Source organism: Chaetura pelagica, unplaced genomic scaffold (assembly GCF_000747805.2).
Source record: "Chaetura pelagica isolate M959 unplaced genomic scaffold, ChaPel_1.0 scaffold126, whole genome shotgun sequence".
NCBI lineage: Eukaryota > Metazoa > Chordata > Aves > Apodiformes > Apodidae > Chaetura > Chaetura pelagica.
In genome coordinates this window covers 2,481,908-2,502,080 of record NW_009953787.1, presented here as the reverse complement: position 1 = coordinate 2,502,080, position 20,173 = coordinate 2,481,908, and the positions used below count along the sequence as shown (strand labels likewise).

The 20,173-nt window shown below is 39.2% G+C and overlaps 1 protein-coding gene across 1 annotated transcript; it reads left to right on the top strand.

The window, feature by feature from the left end:
* Nucleotides 1-2,408: 2,408 nt before the first annotated feature.
* PLAA (phospholipase A2-activating protein) lies at nucleotides 2,409-15,869 on the top strand. The gene is made up of 13 exons (XM_010001011.1): nucleotides 2,409-2,592; nucleotides 3,830-3,930; nucleotides 4,021-4,141; nucleotides 4,459-4,626; nucleotides 5,615-5,750; nucleotides 6,251-6,420; nucleotides 7,145-7,302; nucleotides 8,236-8,455; nucleotides 8,977-9,045; nucleotides 10,648-10,719; nucleotides 12,059-12,160; nucleotides 13,587-13,751; nucleotides 15,157-15,869. The coding sequence occupies exons 1-13, from the start codon at nucleotides 2,421-2,423 to the stop codon at nucleotides 15,720-15,722; spliced, it is 2,220 nt and encodes a 739-aa protein (XP_009999313.1). The 5' UTR covers nucleotides 2,409-2,420; the 3' UTR covers nucleotides 15,723-15,869.
* The last annotated feature ends 4,304 nt before the right edge of the window (nucleotides 15,870-20,173 follow it).

Below are 20,173 nucleotides of genomic sequence, written 5' to 3'. Positions count from 1 at the left end.
CCCCTGACGGGTGAGTGCTGCGCCGCGGCCCTCGTGGGCAGAGCTGCAGGCGCGGGGCGGGCCCGGGAGGCCGCTCGGTTGCGTTCCGGGAGGAAGGGCGCGGAGGAGCATCCCTGGCCTGCCTTGGGTCTGCCGAGCGAACCGCGGGGGCCTGGGAAGGGGCGGGCGCCCGCGGGGGGCTGGGAATCTGTTCTCATGGGGTCGCGAGTAGCTGAGGCACCGGCGTTTGCACACCTGCGTTGGGGGAAGGTTGTGTTCCCTTCAGCAGGTAGCTGCAGGTCGGTATTCTGGCGTCTCTTGTAGTCGCCGTCGTGGTTTTAACCCAGTAGGCCGCTAAATACCGCGGAACTGCTCGCGAACACGCCCTCCCTCCGGGGAGCGGAAGAAAATCGGAAACGCAAAGGTAGAAGCACGGGTAGGGTGAGATTAAAACAAAATTAAATAATTTTATTTGAAATAAAATAGTAGTAATAATAGAATATACGCACAAGTGATGATGCACACTGCAGCAGCTCACCACCCACTGCCTGACGCCGGAGGAGAGAAACAAACGAAGCTGCAATCCAGGAAGAGAGCACTTCCCGGCCAGCCCTCATCTGTGCGCTGGGCATGATGGTGCATGATAGGGAATATTGCATTGCCCAGTTTGCACCCCTTGCTCTGGCTGTGCTCCCTCTCAGCTTCTTGTGCACCTGCAACTAGCAAAACACAGGAATGGGAAAAGTCCTTGATTTCTTAGCAACAACAGAAAACAGTGCACTGTTGATGCTTTTCTCAAACCAAAACCCTATTATGTTATGTAGCTCAAACAAGGGCCATCCCATAGTAAATAAAAAAAAACCCAAACAAACCAGAGCTATTGCAGCTACTAAAAAGAAAATTAGCTTTATTCTAGATGAAACCAGGATGGATACTGATAATATCTATAAACCTAGGGATCTTATTTCCAGGTGGTATTAATGTTGTTCCTACTTCTTGGTGTTCAGTACCAGGGTAATTCTGTCAGTGCTGCGTTTTTGATGGTAAGGTGGTGGTCTTTGAGTATTTTTTAAAAACCTCTGTTCTTGCTGTTGCTGAGCAGATTTATTTGAACCTAAAATGGAGTGTGAACCCAAAACTACACAGAAAATGTAAATAATAAGAAGGGGGAGGCAGGGAACACAACATTATTTTCTGTGATGAAGTATCAGCAAGAGCCTCTCTGCACACTGTTCCGCAGCAATAACTATAAACATCAAGCGTTATTTGTCCTAGAAGCAGACACTGACTGAAAAACATGTTAATTTCAGAAGGTGCAGTTATTTGGAAGAGACTTAACTGGGAAGTATAATTACTAAATGAAAATTAGTTCTGTCCTGACTCAAACCCCAGGACGAGGACTAACCTCGTTAAGCGTGTCCTGTTAAATCTCTCACCGCAAGGGGAAGAACTTGTTAAATTGCAGAGAAGTTTATTTCAGGAAAGGAAGTCTAATTCTAACATTTTTTAGGCCTTTGAGAGGAAGATATGAGTAACTTATGCAGAGCCATAGTGTTGATAATTATCTCTCTCTGCTTTGAAGGCTCTGGGATTACACTAGGCAGAATTCAGTGGGTAAGCGTACTGCTGTATGTTATTTTATTTAAATTCTGCAGAGGTAGAACCTTGATTTGTTCTCTGTACCTTCAGCATAAAAGACAAGGTAGAATTTAGAAGAGTGTAATGATTTCCCTACGTATTCCAAGCTTCCCAGGTATTAGAGTATGAAGGATGACAGTGTGATACATTTTCTGAAGGGGCTGGACCCCAAAAATAGCAAGGAAGTAAACCCCCCCAAGCAAACAAAATACGACCACAACCCATGTGTTTATTGTGTGGGGATAAGTAGCTTTTTCCAGTTAGTGCTGTGTTGAGGTTGGATCATGGTGAAGAATTAAGGGTGCTGCTTGAATCAGTTATAATCTGTTTTTTAACTATTAAACTTCTACAGTATTTCTGACTAAGAGCCAGTGGATAGATTTGGCAGGAAATAAGCTTTTTTTCATTTATGTACTCAGTTATTTTAGAGTGTTTTGGGGTACATATGGGATCTGGAGACAGCAAAAGGCAAACTATTTCCTAAAGGCAAACTGCAGCTTCTAATCAAATTTGGTCTAGTGTTTGTCAATGAAGAAAAACCAAACATAAGTGCTTCCAGGCCTACCATTGCTGAAAAACAAGCTGAAAACTTTAAATACTGCTTGCCAGATTTTAATGCTGAGATACTATTTTTGCCTGAAGTTTTTTAGTATTTCTGGGTTACCCATAGTATTTATTCAGCACAATGCAAGCACAGCTATTAGTTTGAGAGTTGCAATTCAGCACCTCTGATACGTGCTGTGTCTGTCATGACTCTGAACTGATTATCATATATGTTTAGTCTTAACAGGGGTTTTACTGAAATGCACTGTATGAGTGGCCACTCAAATTTTGTATCTTGTGTGTGCATCATACCTCCAAGTGAACTCTATCCTCGTGGGCTGATTGCAACTGGTGGCAATGATCATAATATTTGCATTTTCACCATTGACAACCAAGCTCCTCTTTATGTCCTTAAAGGTCATAAGAACACAGGTATGTAGCAATTTTATTTTGGAGTTTGTTGTATAAAAGTTAACATGATTTGTTACGAAGGCAATTAGTTTTGTGATTATTTTTTTTTCCTTTGGTATTTAATGTAAAATAATTAATTATGACCTCTGCAAATAGGATTTTATAATCTCAGTTCATACTGTGACAGTTAATTGGAAGGACATCCAAATTGACATTGGTTGGTGCTTGAGCTTTTACTGTATGTGTGAACACTCAGCAGTTTACAAAATTATTACCCTTTTGCCAAGAGTTGCATTTTTAAGAAGAAGTTAATTCTTACTGTATTCAGCTTAATTTTTATGTCAATGTTGATAGAAGTAGAAAAAGTGAGCTTCCTAAATAAACAAACTTTCACTGCCCATTTTGTTACCCAGATGGTGATCTATTATTAATGGGTGCTTTAAATACATAGTGAAGACTAAAAGCTCATTGCAGAAATTTCGTCTCTCTTTAGTCAGGTCAGTGCAACATGTGACATACTAAACCAAACTTGTGTACCTTTTTTTCAGTTCTATAATAAAAAGAATATAATAATAAAAATTTCAGTAATTTCTAAGTTTTTCTGTTTGTAGCTGACATAGTATTTAGTAGGCCTTTGAACAGCCTAATAATGTGATTATAGGGTGTCAAAAGTAAACATTTCAAATCTTTAAGTTTTTGAGGCTTTTTAAATCTATGTTAAAGGATGCAAAGGCTAGTTTGAAAACACCCTGGACTGCTAAGCAGCACCTAAATTTATTGTTGAGTTGTAAACATCGGGACTTTCTGTGAGGAAAAAAAAAAATCAATGTCACAATGTAAGAAGACAGAAGAGCTAGTGTACTTTATCAGAAACCTGAGATGGATAAGTAGGTTTAATAACATGTGACATGCTCCACTCAGACTTGTGAAAAGGGGTTAGGTGTTCTAGGGAAGTTAGAGACTCCCTTTACAAAAAATGTTTTTAGTACTTTTTACAGTAATTTAAAACATTTAAACAGATTTTACAATTAATGCAATGTTACATTTTTTGAAGTGGGGAAAAAAGTAGGATGTGACAAGCAACAAAGATAGAAGACTCTGTTTCCCACTGTGGAGTCACAATTCCACATAATTCTTCCCCAAACTCCTCTCAACACTAAATATGCTACTAATGCCAATTAGATCTTCTTAATTAAATCTGTTTAAATTGCTGGCAATGCAGAAAATGTGTCAGTGCTGATTTGAATATTCATTCCAGTTTGCAGCCTTTCATCTGGAAAATTTGGCACATTGTTAAGTGGATCATGGGATACAGCAGCCAAGGTCTGGTTGAATGACAGATGTATGATGACATTACAGGTATGGAGTTCCTCTACATGAATATAACGTAGGTACTCTGAATTTGATTCTGTAAATCTAACAATGTTGGTTTGTTTTGTTTTTTTTCAGGGTCACACAGCTGCAATATGGGCAGTGAAAATACTGCCTGAACAGGGATTAATGTTGACTGGTTCAGCTGACAAAACTATTAAACTGTGGAAGGCAGGCAGATGTGAAAGAACATTCACTGGTAAATGTTGGTGCAGTTGGCAATTTCATCAAGGTCATGTGGTCTTTTAAAAATAGAACAAAACCCCACAAAACTATAGATGAAGTGAACATTTTTCTAGGCAGGATTTTAAAAATCTTTCTAGCCATATGCCTAGAAATCTCGTAACTTCTAAAAATTGATTTTTTTCAGAGAATAATGAACAATTTTATTTTTTTATTATACTGCTCCCATAATGAAGATTGAGCGCCAGAATTTAGATGTGAGCTAAGTATAATTGATATCCGCTGATAGGAGGAGGAAAAGTTGTATTAAATATATTCCTTTCTTTTATAAAGGACATGAAGACTGTGTGAGAGGTTTAGCTATTCTCAGTGAAATGGAATTCCTTTCCTGTGCTAATGATGCTAGTGTTAGAAGATGGCAGATCTCTGGCGAGTGTCTGCAGGTGTATTATGGACATACAAATTACATATACAGCATCTCTGTCTTCCCTCACTGTAAAGGTAAGATTATTTTAGTTACTATTACTTCCAAAATGAAATGACAGAGTAGGCATTTTGTAGTTCTGTGGGGCTGCCATCATGAAAGATCACAGGCAGCATTTAATATACTTCTTTAGCATAAATAATTTTTAAAAAATAGTGACTCCAGATCACACCTCTGGCAGAACTGCTCTGGAAGCAGATGAGATTCAAGGTCCAAGGTTAGGCCTGATTGTAAGGTCTCAGTGAAACTTCTGCAAAGTGATAGGCAAAATTATAATCTAGGTTTCTGTCTGTATTTCAGCACTGTTGCAGAGTACTAAAATGGTGGTGTGTGGCTTACCAGTTTGAGATTATGTAAATTTAGATACCACAGAAAGTTTTCAAAGTGTATTATAAATAGTTCAGGTTAATAATTTTATGTGTGGGGCTTAATTGCGTTTGTTTTCAGAGTTAGAGGTTCAGAGCTAACTCTGAAAAGAGTTGCAGAAGAAATTCCAAGTCAGTGACCTTTCTGTGGTGTGTGGGACACTTGTGCATTGCTTCAACAGGTGAAGCGCATGTGTAGTAGTGGATTTGTATGTCATAAATCTCTTACACTTTGCAGTTCCTCACTGAGGAGTTCACTGACTTTTGAGAGTGCTTTATGTATGTTTCCTGAAAAAGCAGGCCTACCTTGCAAAAACTTGAATGTAAAACAAATGTGAAACTGTGCAAGGATAGCATAGGGCTAAAACAGTGATGGTTGCGAAATGATTCAAAGTTCTTAATTTGAACTCTTCAAAGGAGGAAGGAATATTTTGTCTTGAACAGAATTTCATTCCCTTGTCTGGCTGCTTAGTCTGCCATTTACGCTCTTGATTTTAATTTTTTTTTACTTTTTTTTGAGAAGACAACTACGCGGTGGCTTTCTTTTAGCTCTCTTCTTGCAAATGTATCACAGTACACTAAAAATACACCTTAAAAGCTCATATACCTATAAATATATAATTTTATTTTTTTTTCCCAGATTTCGTAACTACTGGAGAGGATAGATCTCTTAGAATCTGGAGAAAAGGGGAATGTGCCCAGACAATCAGACTCCCAGCTCAGTCTGTATGGTGCTGCTGTGTGTTAGAAAATGGTGACATTGTAGTTGGTGCAAGGTATCTGGTTTTACTCTGTGTAGTTTTAGATCTAGTTTGCAAACCCTTGATAAAATGGCAGGCATCATTTTGTACCACTCAAAGTACAGCCATCAGTGTGTATATGGATTAAATTTAAACAAGTGATATTCTTAATGCAAAAGTTATTATTTTGTTATGTGAATTGCAGATGCAAAATGAGTTTTTCAGGAACATGATAAACAATGAATAGACTAATAATGGATTTACAAGTACTGTATAAAGAACCCTTTTGACAAGCATATCCTACCGTGATTTTAAAATTATCCTACAGACAAGTTTTTAGTTCTTCTCCTTCTACTTGTCCTTAATTCTTAAGTTCTTCTCCAGGTGATTTTAGTATGAGAGTGAATTCCTTTTATAGAAATAATTGGGAGGGGTTAAAAATAATTATAGTTCCTGATGACATAGAAGTCGCAATTAGAAGATATGTGATCATTTTGACGTTTGGAAGTATTTCTGTTTGCTTTCTCTCCATTCAGTGATGGAATTGTAAGAGTGTTTACAGAATCTCTGGAACGTACAGCAAGTGCTGAGGAGATACAAGCTTTTGAAAATGAGCTTTCCCAAGCATCCATTGACCCTAAAACTGGTGACTTAGGAGATATTAATGCTGATGACCTTCCTGGAAGAGAACATCTTAAGGATCCTGGTAAGTTGTTGATTCTTTTGGAGATGAAACTGTAGTTTAAATACTTTTTTTTTTGTAAACTAAAATGGTAAAAAATGAGATATGAGATAGTTTAGGAAAAGGTAGAATTTAGGATCCTGCAGCATGTTAAAGATGTTTTGGTTCTGTTATGCCAGCTGTGCCAACAGTTCATGAGACAGTTACGTAATTTGCGAAAGGACTACTGAATGTGGAATTACTTTCCTGAAAGAAAAGTAGATGCAAATTTTCTGCTTTAGCTTTTGCCTTAAGAGGTAGTTTGTCTTGATTGACTCAGTTTACACTTCCCAGGTACTTGGGAGATTACTGAGAATGCAGTGGAGTTAAGATTAGTTTTAAGCAGATACTTTTTTCCATGACAAAGTAACCAGTGACCTCAGCTCTTGGCTCTGATGAGCAAGTGGTGTAAAAAATGTAAAAAATTGTATAAAGCTTCCCATCTTATTAGACCATGGGAGAATTTCACTTTTCTTGCCGCCTTCCTTGGAAAATGGTAAACTTCTGAAATATTCAACTTAAGGATTGTTTTTGCCACTTGGTCTGTTGGCAAACACCATTATTGTAATTGTAAAATGCTGTTGAGATTTCTGCTATTTTGGTTGTGACATGTAGTATCTAGTTACTTCCTTTGCTGTGACTTTAAATGTTGGTGGACTATTTGAGCACTGTTTGAAACCTTTTTTACTCTAAACACTGCTGTTTACAGGAACAAGAGATGGACAGACACGGCTCATTAAAGATAACGGGAAAGTGGAAGCATATCAGTGGAGCGTTAGTGAAGGAAGATGGATAAAGATTGGCGATGTTGTTGGTTCTTCTGGAGCCACACAACAAACATCTGGAAAGGTTTTATTTGAAGGAAAGGTATATGAAATCTTTAATTTGTTTTTTATTCCTTACTAAGTAAAATGCTTAATTTCCATTAAAATTATTTCAGTCTTTTCTTAGATAAAATATAATTTAAAAAGTAAACATTTGTTGTTTGTTGTTTTTTTCTTCTTTGGTTAAAACTCGGAGGTAGGAGGAAATTTAAGTACCACTTGATTTATTACTTTTGAAGTATGTTTTGTAAAGCAAGCAAACCAATTATTTTGGAGAAAGGTGAACTCTTAGTTGAGAAAGATCAAGTTGTCTATTATTTATTGCTAATACCTTGAAAAGTCAGTTTTTACTTCCTTTCCAAAGGAAGTGAGCCTTACTGTTTATAATGTGAGGGTTACCTACCATATTAGGTGCCAGTCTTTCTGTACCTCTTTTCTATAGTAACTTCTGAACCTAGAGACAGATTATCTGAAAAATGTTTCCATTACTGAAATATACACAGAAAAGTATCTGTCTAGTGCCACCACAGACAGAGTGCCTTTTGAGATACTAATTTTATCTCTCACATGGGTTAAAGAAACCTTAGGAATTAGTTATCTTCTAGTATTAGAGTTATGCTTTTAAGACTGAAGTTTTTTGAGGCATTTGGTTGCCCTGTAGCTTTGTAGATGGCCAGAACTGTCTGTGAGATTTATCTGATGCATCTGCTATTTTTTAATACACCTTTACCAAGTTATCATGCTTTGTTGCTCTAGTCTCCTCTTCTTGAGACAGACAATTCTGGAAAACACAGGTTATGGTTTCAGAATTTTTTACTTGCAACCTGTGTAGAAGAGTATTACTGATACAATCTGCTTGTAGCGTTATTGAAGTTTTTAGGCTTAGCCCTGGGCCATGATTAATCTATTTGATACATCTGTATGGAAATATTACAAACAAACTTCTGATTTATTTTTACTTTTATTCTGCTTAAAGGAGTACGACTATGTTTTCACTATTGATGTAAATGAAAGTGGGCCTTCCTACAAACTGCCATATAACATCACTGATGATCCTTGGCTGACTGCATATAACTTCCTGCAAAAGAATGATCTAAATCCTATGTTTCTGGATCAGGTGGCCAACTTTATTATCGACAACACTAAGGGACAAACACTGTTGAGTTCAAGTACTCAATTTTCAGATCCATTTACAGGTAAATTTTTTAAATTGTGACATCAATCACTGCTTCCAGTTTTGTGTCATCAACAAACTTGTTGAGGGTGCACCCTAGGCCATCTTCTTGATCGTTAATGAAGATGTCAAACAGGGCTGGATGCAGTACTGACACCTGGGATACACCATCAGTATCTGACCTCCAACTAGATGTTGTACCACAGATCACCACCACTGGCTTATCAGCCAGTTTTCAGTCCACTTACTGTCTGCTCAGGCAGACTTCAGAGCCATAGCTCCTCAGCTTCTTGTAAAGGACTATCATGTCCTCAAATGATTGAGGGCAAGGCACAGATAGATCTGACAAGAAAAACATGAAAACTTGTGAAGGGGTCTTCTGTATGAATAGGCTAATAGTTCTTATAATCTGACAATAAACAGTAAGATATGTTATATGTTTGGCTTCATTTTGGAGCTGCTTCTATCTGAAAAGTGTTGACATTTGAGTAACAAACATAAAGCTGTGTGTAGTAGTCATGGCTCTTTTTACTGTTTCACCAGGTGCTGGACGTTATGTTCCAGGGTCATCATCTGGATCGAGTACAATACCTGCAGCAGATCCATTTACAGGTGCTGTAACATCTGTAATCTGTCTTGGCTAGTATTTAAGATGCGTATTTTATTGTGTTCAGTGTCATTCAGTGTTGGGCTCCAGACGAGTGTTCCCTGCAGTTCTCCATTTGGGGCAGCAGTGTGGAACAGACTGCTAAGGTGGGCTCCGCCACTGTCAAAACATGTTCAGATCTGTTCAGTAGAGGACAGCCCTCCACTGTGTGGTCTGCATCATGTCATTCTGCCTCCTGCAGCAGAGGAGTAGTATCTTATGCTTAAGGTCTTAAACCTTATGTTTTGTCAGACTCTCATATGCAGGCCAACACGGGAATGGCTATGTTCATAGAAGTAGTTTTCTTTTTTACTTTACTATTCCTTTATTCTTATTACATGACCTTTATTGGTACATCCCACCATAAGTCTTAGATTCTAACCCTCCCTGGCATTGTTAATTTAAAGTCTTCCTCACTAGTTTAGCAAGCTTGTTCACAAAGACATTCCAGGCCTGCTTTAGCAGGCTTATTCCCTGATTAGTAGCTCTTGCTCCTCAAAGAGGGTCCGGTGGTCATTGATGCCAAAGTCCTGTCTGCAAAAACAGCCATGCAGTTGCTGACCCTCTTGGTGAGTCTATTTCTACTCAAGTGCTTTGCTGGCAGCATCACAGAAACGTTCCCAGGGCCCTTCACACTTGCCCCAAAGCTCTCTAATCACTCTGGATACTCTCCAGGACTTCCTTGCGGATATCATTGATTCCCATGTAGAGGAATAGCAGGGTAACAGTTTGAAGGCCAGGCAAGCCTTGGCAGTCTCTGCAGCATCCTGGCTTCCAGGAGACACAACTCCCTCCCCATGACACCAGGTCATGTCAGTAAGTGGATGCTTCCATACCTGTCAGGAGGAAGCCTCCCATCGTTGTTATTTGCCTTTTCCAGGTTTTGCAGGTGTGAGGTGTAGTCTCAGCAGGCTCTCATTCCTTCCCTGTCATGAGTGTTTGTCCTCAGCAGTGCTAGGACTCCATGCCTGTTCTGCAGTTTCAGATGCACATATGGAGCAGAAGCCCTCGTGCTGTTGGCAGAAACCTTAACTTTCAGCCTTCTCCATCTTGACTTTCTCCATCCCTGTTATCCTGTGGTCACCAGCTCTCTCTCCTCTTCCCTTGCTTTGTGTGGCTCAGGCTGTGGTCTCTGCAAATCCAAAGACGCTGCAGCTCCATCACTGAGCTCAGTGCTGCAAGCAGAGTCCATCTCCCATAGGAGAGGCTACTGCTGGCCCCAGGCACAGGGAGAATCAGGGACTGGGCAGCTGTGCTCTCCCCCTGGAGTTTGCCATGAATAAGGTGTTTGCTGTGCTGAGGGCCTTTGGACCAGCAGGTACCAGAGACCATGCCAGAATGTCTCCCAGATGTGGATCACTTAGCTTCTGAGTGCCATCATCACCACCATCCTTACAGGTGCATAGACTCAATTCTTAAATTTCAGGAAGTCCTAGAAACCTCTTGTTAGTTTCTTTAGTGCAAAATAACACCTCTAATAGTGATGTTTGAAAACTAGTAACTAAATACAGGTATACATTACTTCTTTACCTGTGGTGGTGTTTAAAAAGCCTAATGTCTCTGTTCAGGTGCTGGTCGCTATGTTCCTGGTTCAGCATCAAATGCAGTAGCTCCAGTGGGTGGGGTTGATCCCTATACAGGTAAGGGATTATGCCTGCTAATGAAGAGCATCCCTGATAATTTGGTTTGGTTTTTCTTTTGACACTGATTCTATATTGATGCAAATATATACTTAAAGATAATGAGCATGTTGAAGCTGCTTATACTCTGGAAATAATTCAGAGAATAGGGATAACAGCCTTCCTTTACACCCAGGAATCATGTACAGAAGCTTTAAAATATATGATACTAATTTGTTCTTGAGAGGATTTTTAGTTTCCTACTAGTTAAGTTGTTGATTGAAGAAACTGATACATGTAGTTAATGGAAATAACACAATATTGGACACGTAACTCTTCTGTAATTCTAATAAATCATTATAGGTCATGACTAAAGCTTATTCTTACTCCTTTTCTGAAGACATTTCAGGCTACTATTACACATGACATAACTTGGTCATATCTACAAATATTCAAGTATATAAAGTGTTTGAAAGAGTTGTCAGACATTGGAACAAGCTGCCCAGGGAGGTGGTTGAATGATCATCCCTGGATGTGTTTAGTCATCTAGATGTGGCACTTGGGAACATGGCTTAGTGCTGAACTCGGTAGAGTCGGGTTAATGGTTGGACTCAATAACTTTAAAGGTGTTTTCCAACATAAGTGATTCTGTGATTCTACAAAAACTTTGCCTTTTTATTATGGAAATAATGAAAATATAAGATTTCAGGGGCAGGATGGATCTTTGTTCCAAAATGACCCTTGTTATTTTCATGTTTTAACTGCAATACCTGTTCCTATGAATGATTGTGCATTCGGTTAATGAATCATAGAATCATTAAGGTTGGAAGGGACCTCAAAGATTGTCAAGTTCCAACCCCTCTGCCATGAGCAGGGAACCCTACCGCTAGATCAGGTTGCACAAAACCTCATCCAGCCTGACCTTAAAAACCTCCAGGGATGGGGCATCAACAGCCTCCCTGGGCAACTCATTCCAGTTCCTCACCACCCTTATAGCAAAGGATTTCTTCCTAATATCTAACCTAAATCTCCCCTCTCTCAGTTTAAAACCATTACCTCTTGTCCTATCACTGTCTTTTCTGATAAAAATGTAATGTAATTCAGAAATTACTGTTAATAATTTACACTTTTATAGTAAATTTTTACCTTGGGAGAGAACAGATTGTGAAGGTACTACTTTAAGCTTTAACGTTAGAATGTAAAAATAATGTAAGGAATTACAGGTATCTGCATAAGCACTTGACTTTTTAAAAATACGTTTTTCTGAGTAATGTCTAGCAGGAAAGACTTACTGGTAGGATATTGTTCTGTGCCAGACACCTTGGTACACTGTTGAACTTTTAAAATATCTTTTATGTAGGAATGGGTGCCTACCAGTCAGCTGCAGCTAAAGCTGAAAATATTTATTTTCCGAAGAAGGATGCTGTCACCTTTGACCAGGCCAATCCTACGCAGATACTGGGTCAGTGTTTTAATTTCAAGGATGGTTTTATTTTTTCATGTATTTGAAGTAACTTCATTTTGATCTTTTCAAAAAGCCAGGTGATTTCCCATGGCTTTCCTAATGTTTGTGGGCCTTGACCTTTTAAAAATGCATTGATTACTTTAAAGGTGCATGTATTTGAAGGCTTAGGACTATGAGTAAATTTCACAAGACTTTCTACCTAATACAGGATATCCAATTATTTTCCTCTTGGCTTATGTCCACTCTTGTTCCATGTCTTTTTTTATCTAGCTGGTACTTCTGAGTACTGTACTACTACTTGCTTAGCTGCTGGGTGTGCAGGTCATATGTAGTCCCTTTCTGATTTTACTCATGACAGTTTTAGTTCACCAGATAGGCACTCAGAGTAATGTATGAAGTTCTAAAGTAAAGCATTCTGCAGTTCCACAGGTTGCAATAGTCACTTCTATACTTAAGGAGAACACTGCATAACATAAAAATACAATAATGTATAATATTTAGTATTTTTGCGCATTTTTAGTAAATGTTATTATTAGCTTATTTTTTTACTCTGTTTTCCAAAGTTTCATTCCTATTCTGTTATTCTGTAACTTCTGTAAAAGTCCCCAGCTTTCTTCCTAAGCCCTGTTAATATATATTAAAAGGGCTGCAGTAAGGTTTCCCCAGAGTGTTCTCTTCTCCAGGCTGAATAACCCCAAGTTATGGACCTGTTCCAACAGGTCTTTTTTGTGCTGGTGACCTCAGAGTTTGTTTTTTTATTAGAGGCCAACCGTTGATTGCATACTATAGAACTCAGAAGGGTGTTCTGATGCAGCGCCACCTGTTTGTATGTTAATTGGTAACGGTCCTCATCAATTTTGGAAGAACCATGATTGGCAGGTGCTTAATGCTAGATCCATTTTAAGGAAAATGCTGTACAATAACACAGTATTTCCAATACTTTGATTCTTAAATTACACAAAAATTTGAATATATGACATGGCACAATCATATTATGCTTATGGCACTTAAGAAAGTAGAAATAGAAAAACTTTGATCTCACTAAGAACATATCGTTTCTTTATTGTTTCTACTACCTGCTAACAGAAAAAGGCACTCATGTTTCAGTTAAGAAAACTAACAGTGTTGTGAGTCTTTTCTGTGTGTTTGCATGCATGTAGGCTAAGATGGGAATTCTGAATTTTCATATTACAGCCTTAGAGGACTACTTAGTAATAGCAATACTGTGATGATTAAACACTTAAAGTTAGAAATATGATTAAATTGGGAAAAGGGAAAAGTAATGTTTAAAAATCTAAACCCTCCCAAAACAACTAGAGTAGTTGTAACTTGTTTGTAAGGTGTTTTTGCAGTATTTCATTGAAGATACAGATTTGTGAAGTTCTAATATCAGAAAGCCATGCCTCTTCTGTTGGTCTTACAGGCAAATTAAAGGAACTTAATGGCAATGCCAGTGAAGAACATAAGCTTACAGAAGATGACTTGATAATCCTGGAGAAGTTACTGTCTGCAACATGTAACACCTCTGCAGAAACACCTACAGCCCAGCAAATACAGACTTTATGGAGAGCGGTTAACTGGCCAGAAGGTAAACACTTGCAATAACTTTTCTACTGTCATCTAATCAATACTTTCCCATGAACCACAAGCCTTACTATGGTGGCTGTTGCACAGGGTCTGTCCCAAAGGGTGTGTAAACCCAGGTAGAAATCAGAAGATGATAAAGAGATGCTAATAGCACTGATCAGTAGCAGGGTCAGTGGCATGAATTGCAAAATTTTCAGGTTTTGTTGTTGGCACAACAGTAAACATAAAGCTGAAGCTTTGGAAGTAGAGAAGTGTGAGGTTGCAATACTGTTTCCAAATGAGAGATGAAACTCTAGAGATCAGTTATTTCTAAAAATCGCAAAAGTAGTTCCTGTTTAATGTGACAAAAAAGATGTTACTGAAGCTAGGTTAGTTGTTCAGAACTGCACTACTGAAACAACATCCCAAATGAATGCAAGTGAAGGTGATACAACTTCATTTGGTAATGAGTCATTGTCAGCCCTTATGGATCGGAAGGCCTCTTTTGGTTGTTACTGCATGTTCTGGAAAAAATTGATCAGTTGCATTTACAAATACCTAAACATGCAGTAAAAATGAAATGCTTTATTGAAATTGTGCTTGAAGATTTATTAACGGTATTAATATTTTGGTATTAAAGATTCATGTCAACATCACTTAATCATGCAATGTTTTGCACAGCTGGAAGCTGGTGATGGCTGGCATTTCCGTACCTTTCAGACTTTGTATTGTACAAAGCATTGATTCTCAAGATTCTGCATATCTGCAGGAAAACTGCTCAGTAACTAGGTTCAGCTTTGATTTTGTTCTAAGCATGGGATACTGATAATAGACCCAAGGAGCCAGATACAGTTGAAATTTGGGGAAGCAGGGGTAACTACTGAACAAACTCTTGTCTTCAGAATTTTTTCCAGCTGATTAGTTGAGGACTTGCTTTTGTTTTTTCTTTTATTTGCAAATCATGTCTGAGAGTTGAAGGTAGTTGACTTTTTTTTTTTTTTCTTTTCTGCAGCAGTTTTGTAGCTATACTAAACCGTAAGATATGGAATGAGGACAAAGGAAGGTGCTGCCTGTCTGTGTAGGGTTGTTCAGTCATTGAGAAGCTTTCAGAGACCTTTTTGGTTTAGTTACCATATTTTGTGCTTGCCTTTAGTGTTATCAATTAGAGCTTTTAGGAAAGACTTAAAGATTTTTTGCAAAGTGCTGTGTTTATCCTAACTTAAGCAGCATGGTTTTGGTAATTATTGAAGTGTTTATCAATACTTGTTGTGAATTTCAAGTAACTTGTGCTTTTTTTCCTGCATTAAACTGTTCCTGTCAGTTCTGAAAGCTAGAGGTTTAAGACTGTCTGTATCTGAAAGAAACTCACAAGCCCATTTGCACATAATTCAATACTAACACTAAAATATTTTTGTTTTGTTTCTTAGATATTGTCTTTCCAGCCCTAGACATTCTTAGATTGTCTGTCAAGCATCCTATTGTAAATGAGAACTTCTGCAGTGAAAAGGATCATGTACAACTTATCATCCTTCTCCTTAAATTTCTGAACCCTAAAGGAAAGCAAGCAAACCAGCTGCTGGCACTTAGAGCTCTTTGCAATTGTTTTGTCAGCCAGGCAGGCCAAAAGCTCATGATGGAACAGAGAGATGAAATAATGACACAAGCAATAGAAATGAAATCGGGCAGTAATAAGAACATCCACATTGCGCTTGCCACACTGACATTGAACTATGCTGTATGTTTACATAAAGTCAACAACATTGAGGGCAAAGCTCAATGTTTATCAGTAATCAGCACAGTTATGGAAGTTGTTCAAGATCTTGAAGCCATTTTTAGACTTCTAGTGGCTCTTGGGACACTAATCAGCGATGATACAAATGCTGTGCAGTTAGCTAAGTCTCTTGGAGTTGACTCTCAAATAAAAAAGTATGCCTCCGTATCAGAACCAGCTAAAGTAAAGGAATGCTGTAGGTTTGTTCTTAATTTGCTGTAATTGTTTTTCTTAGCACTTGGGAGAGACAGTGTAAGCAGAAAAAAAAATATTCTTGTGTTCCTATTTTGTGACAGACTATAACTGAGGAAATAATGGGGATTAATTAAACTTGATTTGTTGCAAGATACAGAGCAAATAAAACTTTTTATACTGTTTGTCATTTGACTGCTTTTCTGAAGTATATAGTGCACAGGATCTTTGCAGGAAGTCCTTCTGATGTAGCTCAGATCAAAATAGATCACCAAGAAGTCACACAATCTCAGTGCTTAGCATCTATATGGAAATGTTGGAAATTGGTGTGTGCAATGACTGCCAACTCCAATACCCACCACAACCACGTTTCTGTGTTTCAGCACTGATTCTGTTTCCTGACCATGCTTTTTGTCAGCAGAGGAGAAGCCCTTAGAACTGAGAAGTTCTGTGGTGCTTTCAGAAGCTTATTAGTTAACATTGGGTAATACTAACCCTGGTCAAATGTGCTGGTAAGGAAATAGCATTTCCCTTATGTTCCATCAGCTTTTTTTCACTTCCTTTTTGAAGCCTTGCTGCTTTATGGCTCTTACTGTTTTTAACCTAGAACTAGGTGACTTTTTGAGGGGTAGAATCTTTAACTGCCATATAGATGTCATGCTTCACTGGTGAGTATCTTGTAGCTTGTAAAATGGCTTGAACTTATACAAAAACCCTTACATTACTTTTACCTTTCAATTATGGGAATACTCCACTACTGTCTTACTCTAAAGTATACTGAAAAATCTAATTATTTAAAAAAATACTATTGAAGAGTGAGAGAGAAACTTAGGTGCAGAGAACAGATTGAGCAGCAGAAACTGGCTTCCTAGAAAGGTGGTTAATGCCCCAATCCTGTCAGTGTTGAAGAGGTGTTTAGACAGTGCCCTTAATAACATACCTGAATTTTTGGTTAGCTCTGTAGTGGTCAGGCAGTTAGTCTGGATGATTGTTATATGTCCTTCCAACTGAAATACTATATTCTAAATTACAAATGTAAAGTCAGGTCTTATTTGTGAAGTCTACTTATGAAGTGAATTTAAAAGAATTAACTGTGGTGAATGTGAGAAGGAAAAATTGTATTTTAGAACTATGCTAGCCAGATCCAAGATATTCGGGTCAAAAGGGGAGTGCTATTTCTAAGTACTGCAAATGCTACACTTTGGTGTAGAATTAAGATGAAGTCAAAATGGTCTATGTTCAAGATACATTTTTTATTAGACTAAGAAAATGGAAAGCATGAAAAAAAAGAAAAAGGGAAGCTTTTCTGGCACAGAGGCTCTTCATCACATTATACCTTTCTCCCTCATCTGTGCCAGGTGTGGAGGATTTTGTCACCAAGAGCTCTAACTTTTTTTGCTCCGTCTAACTGAACTGTGAAATACTATGTTACTTCCAGCAAAATTTGTTTCTCACATCCTTAGTTGTACACTTGTGTAGGTACACTTGTGGTGGATTCCAGTACATATCTTCACAGCCTTGATCACAGCCTTAGTCACAGGTTTTATCATTTGATCCACCGCAGGTTCCTCTGTAAGACAGTCGAAGAGATTATTCAGGATTTACAGCACTTAACAATAGAACAGCCCCTTCCTGGGAAAACATTTAAGAAGCTACCTTTAGGAGACATGTCTGTGAAATAATGTGCCTGTCTGTTGAATTTTGGTTGCCTACTATACAATTGTTCTTGAAACTTCAGCTTTTTAATGTGCTCTTTAACTGTGTTTGTACATGTGCTATTTTAAGAAATCTATACTCGCCTAATATTCTGGTTTTGTTATTGTGGGATGGCTCTGTTACAGATTACCTCTTTACGTGAAAATTGTCATGAATTTCCCAGACCAAAAATGTTTGTATTAATAAACATACTCTTGCAACTCTAAGAAATGGTATGTTAAGAGATACTACAAAATTAATAAGAAATATATACAAAAGCAGGCCAGGAAGATTTGGATGGAAGGACAACTGCTGGTACAGGGTACGGCGGTACCTGACTTCAATGGTGTAGCATTGTCTGAGGGAACAGAGGGAGTGGGGGACATTGGAATCCATCCCTACTGGAATTATCCTTGAAGGCTCTTTCTCCACGGGGGCATGCAGTGGCAGCATAGGCAATATAGGTAATGTGTAAAGAAATTATTTAATAAAAATCACAGCAAGATCCTGCAGCATGTTGTGAGGTCTTAAAACACAGGTTTTTCTTTTTAATTGACATGGAGGCATAGAATATCTGAAGTTGGAACAGATTCATAAGCATCATCAGGTTACACTCCCTACTTCTCACAGGATTACCTAAAAACTACCCTATGACTGTCATCCAGATGCACTTTGAACTCTTTGACAGTCTTGGTGCCATGGCCCCTTCTCTGGGGAGCTGGTTCCGAAGACTGGCCACCCACTCCTTGAAGAACCTTTTCCTAATGTCCAGTCTAAACTTTCCCTGAAACAGCTTCATTCCATTTCCTTTGCTCCTATTGCTGGTTGCCAGAGACCGGTGAGCACCTCCTCCTCTGCTATGCACCTTCCCACACACACTTTCTATGTCTTTATTACATTGAAGCACCTAGAACTGCACACAGGACTTGCAGTGGGGCCACACCAGTGTGATGTAGAGTGGGACAATCACCTCCCTCAACCAGTTACCTCTGCTGCACAGTTGGCTCACTGAGCTGCCAGGGCACACAGTACACCTTCCAGCATCTCGGCACTCTTTATGCCTTCATGCATTTCTGCAGTATCTTTCAGTGAGGATTTTCCCAGGGCAGCAAAACTGGATATGTGCTAATGCAGGCTGAATGCAAAAAGAGAAGAAACATATCTTTGACAAAGCAGTGGACACTTTATTCTATCTTCCAACATAAAACAACTGAATATCCTTTTGTCAGTATTACCTTGAAAATGAATAATTGCTATTCCTCTTGTTTTAAGTGATACCATTCTAAAACTCCCTTGTGGTGCATGTAAGCATGCATGTACATAAATGCACAACTAGATGTAAGTGAACTGCAAAATAGGCTGCTGAGATCACTAACAACTAGAAAACCTTAAGGATGTCACCAGGATGAAGTTTCCATTTCAGTGAAAGGATTGTTAAATCTATGTCTAGACTATTAGGAAGGACTTTACAGAGCACTGGGAGCTGCAGTTGAAGGGCTTGGGAGGACAGGCACTGTTCTCATGAATCCTTCCAATGAAGGAACAAGAAAAGTATCTACAGGTATGTTAGCAGTAAGAGGATGATGAGGGAAAACGTGGCTCCAGTTCAGAAGGAAACTCTTGGACCTGGCCATGCAGGACATAAAGAAGGCTGAGGTACTCAATGACTACTTTTCCTCAGTCTTCACCAGCAGGGGCTCTGGTCACACCATCCAAGCTAGAGAAGGCAAAGGCATCGACTGGGAAAAGGAAAATCTCCCCAGTGTAGAAGAAGAGCAGGTTTGTGACTGTCTGATGTACCTGAAGGTGCACAAGTTCCATGGGACCTGATGGAATTCATCCAGGCCTCCTAAAGGAACTGGCCAATGAAGTTGCAAAGCCTCTGTCCATTGTATTTGAAAAGTCTTGGCAGTCTGGAGAAATACCCACTGGCTGGAAAAGGGGAAACATAACTCTAATTTTCCAGAAGGGAAAAAAAGAAGACCCAGAGAACAACTGACGAGTCAGTATCTCCTCTGTACCCAGCAAGATCATGAAGCATATCCTCCTGAAGGCTCTGCTAAGGCACATGGAAAACAAAGGGTGATTGGTGACAGCAAATATGGCTTCCGCAAGGACAAATCCTGCCTGACTAATTTGGTGGCCTTCTACAATGGGGTTACAGCTTCAGTGGACAAAGAAAGAGCAACACGTGTCATCTACCTGGACCACAGCAAAGCCTTCAACACTGTCCTGCACCACACCCTGGTATCAAAACTGGAACAATAAAGATCTGATGGATGGACCACTCATTGGATAAGGAGCTGGCTGGATGGTTGCACTCGAAGAGTGATCATCAGCAGCTCAATGTCCAGATGGATACCTGTGATGAGTAGTGTTCCCCAAGAGTCAGTACTGGGGACTGGTACAATTTAGCATCTTTGTTGGCCACATGGACAGTGGGATTGACACTAAACTGGGAGGAGTGGCTGACACACCAGAAGGCTGTGCTGCCATTCAGCAAGACCTGGACAGCCTGGAGAGTTGGGCAGAGCGAAACTCGATGAAATTTAACACAGGCAAGTGTAGAGTCTTGCATCTGGGGAAGAACAACCCCATGTACCAGTACAGGTTGGGGGCTGACCTGCTGGAGAACAGGGTAGGAGACAGGGACCCGGGGGTCCTGGTGGACAGAAGGATGACCATGAGCCAGCAATGTGCCCTTGTGGCCAAGAAGGCCAATGGCATCCTGGGGTGCATTAGAAAGGGTGTGGTTAGTAGGTCAAGGGAGGTTCTCCTCCCCCTCT

What these genes read in the sequence shown, in the direction of transcription:
- PLAA (XM_010001011.1), top strand. Translation starts at nt 2,421, where the DNA reads ATGCACTGTATGAGTGGCCACTCAAATTTTGTATCTTGTGTGTGCATC. An exon ending in TGCAGCAGATCCATTTACAG is followed by an intron (nt 9,046 to 10,647) that starts GTGCTGTAACAT and finishes GTCTCTGTTCAG; the next exon opens with GTGCTGGTCGCTATGTTCCT. An exon ending in TGGGGTTGATCCCTATACAG is followed by an intron (nt 10,720 to 12,058) that starts GTAAGGGATTAT and finishes TCTTTTATGTAG; the next exon opens with GAATGGGTGCCTACCAGTCA.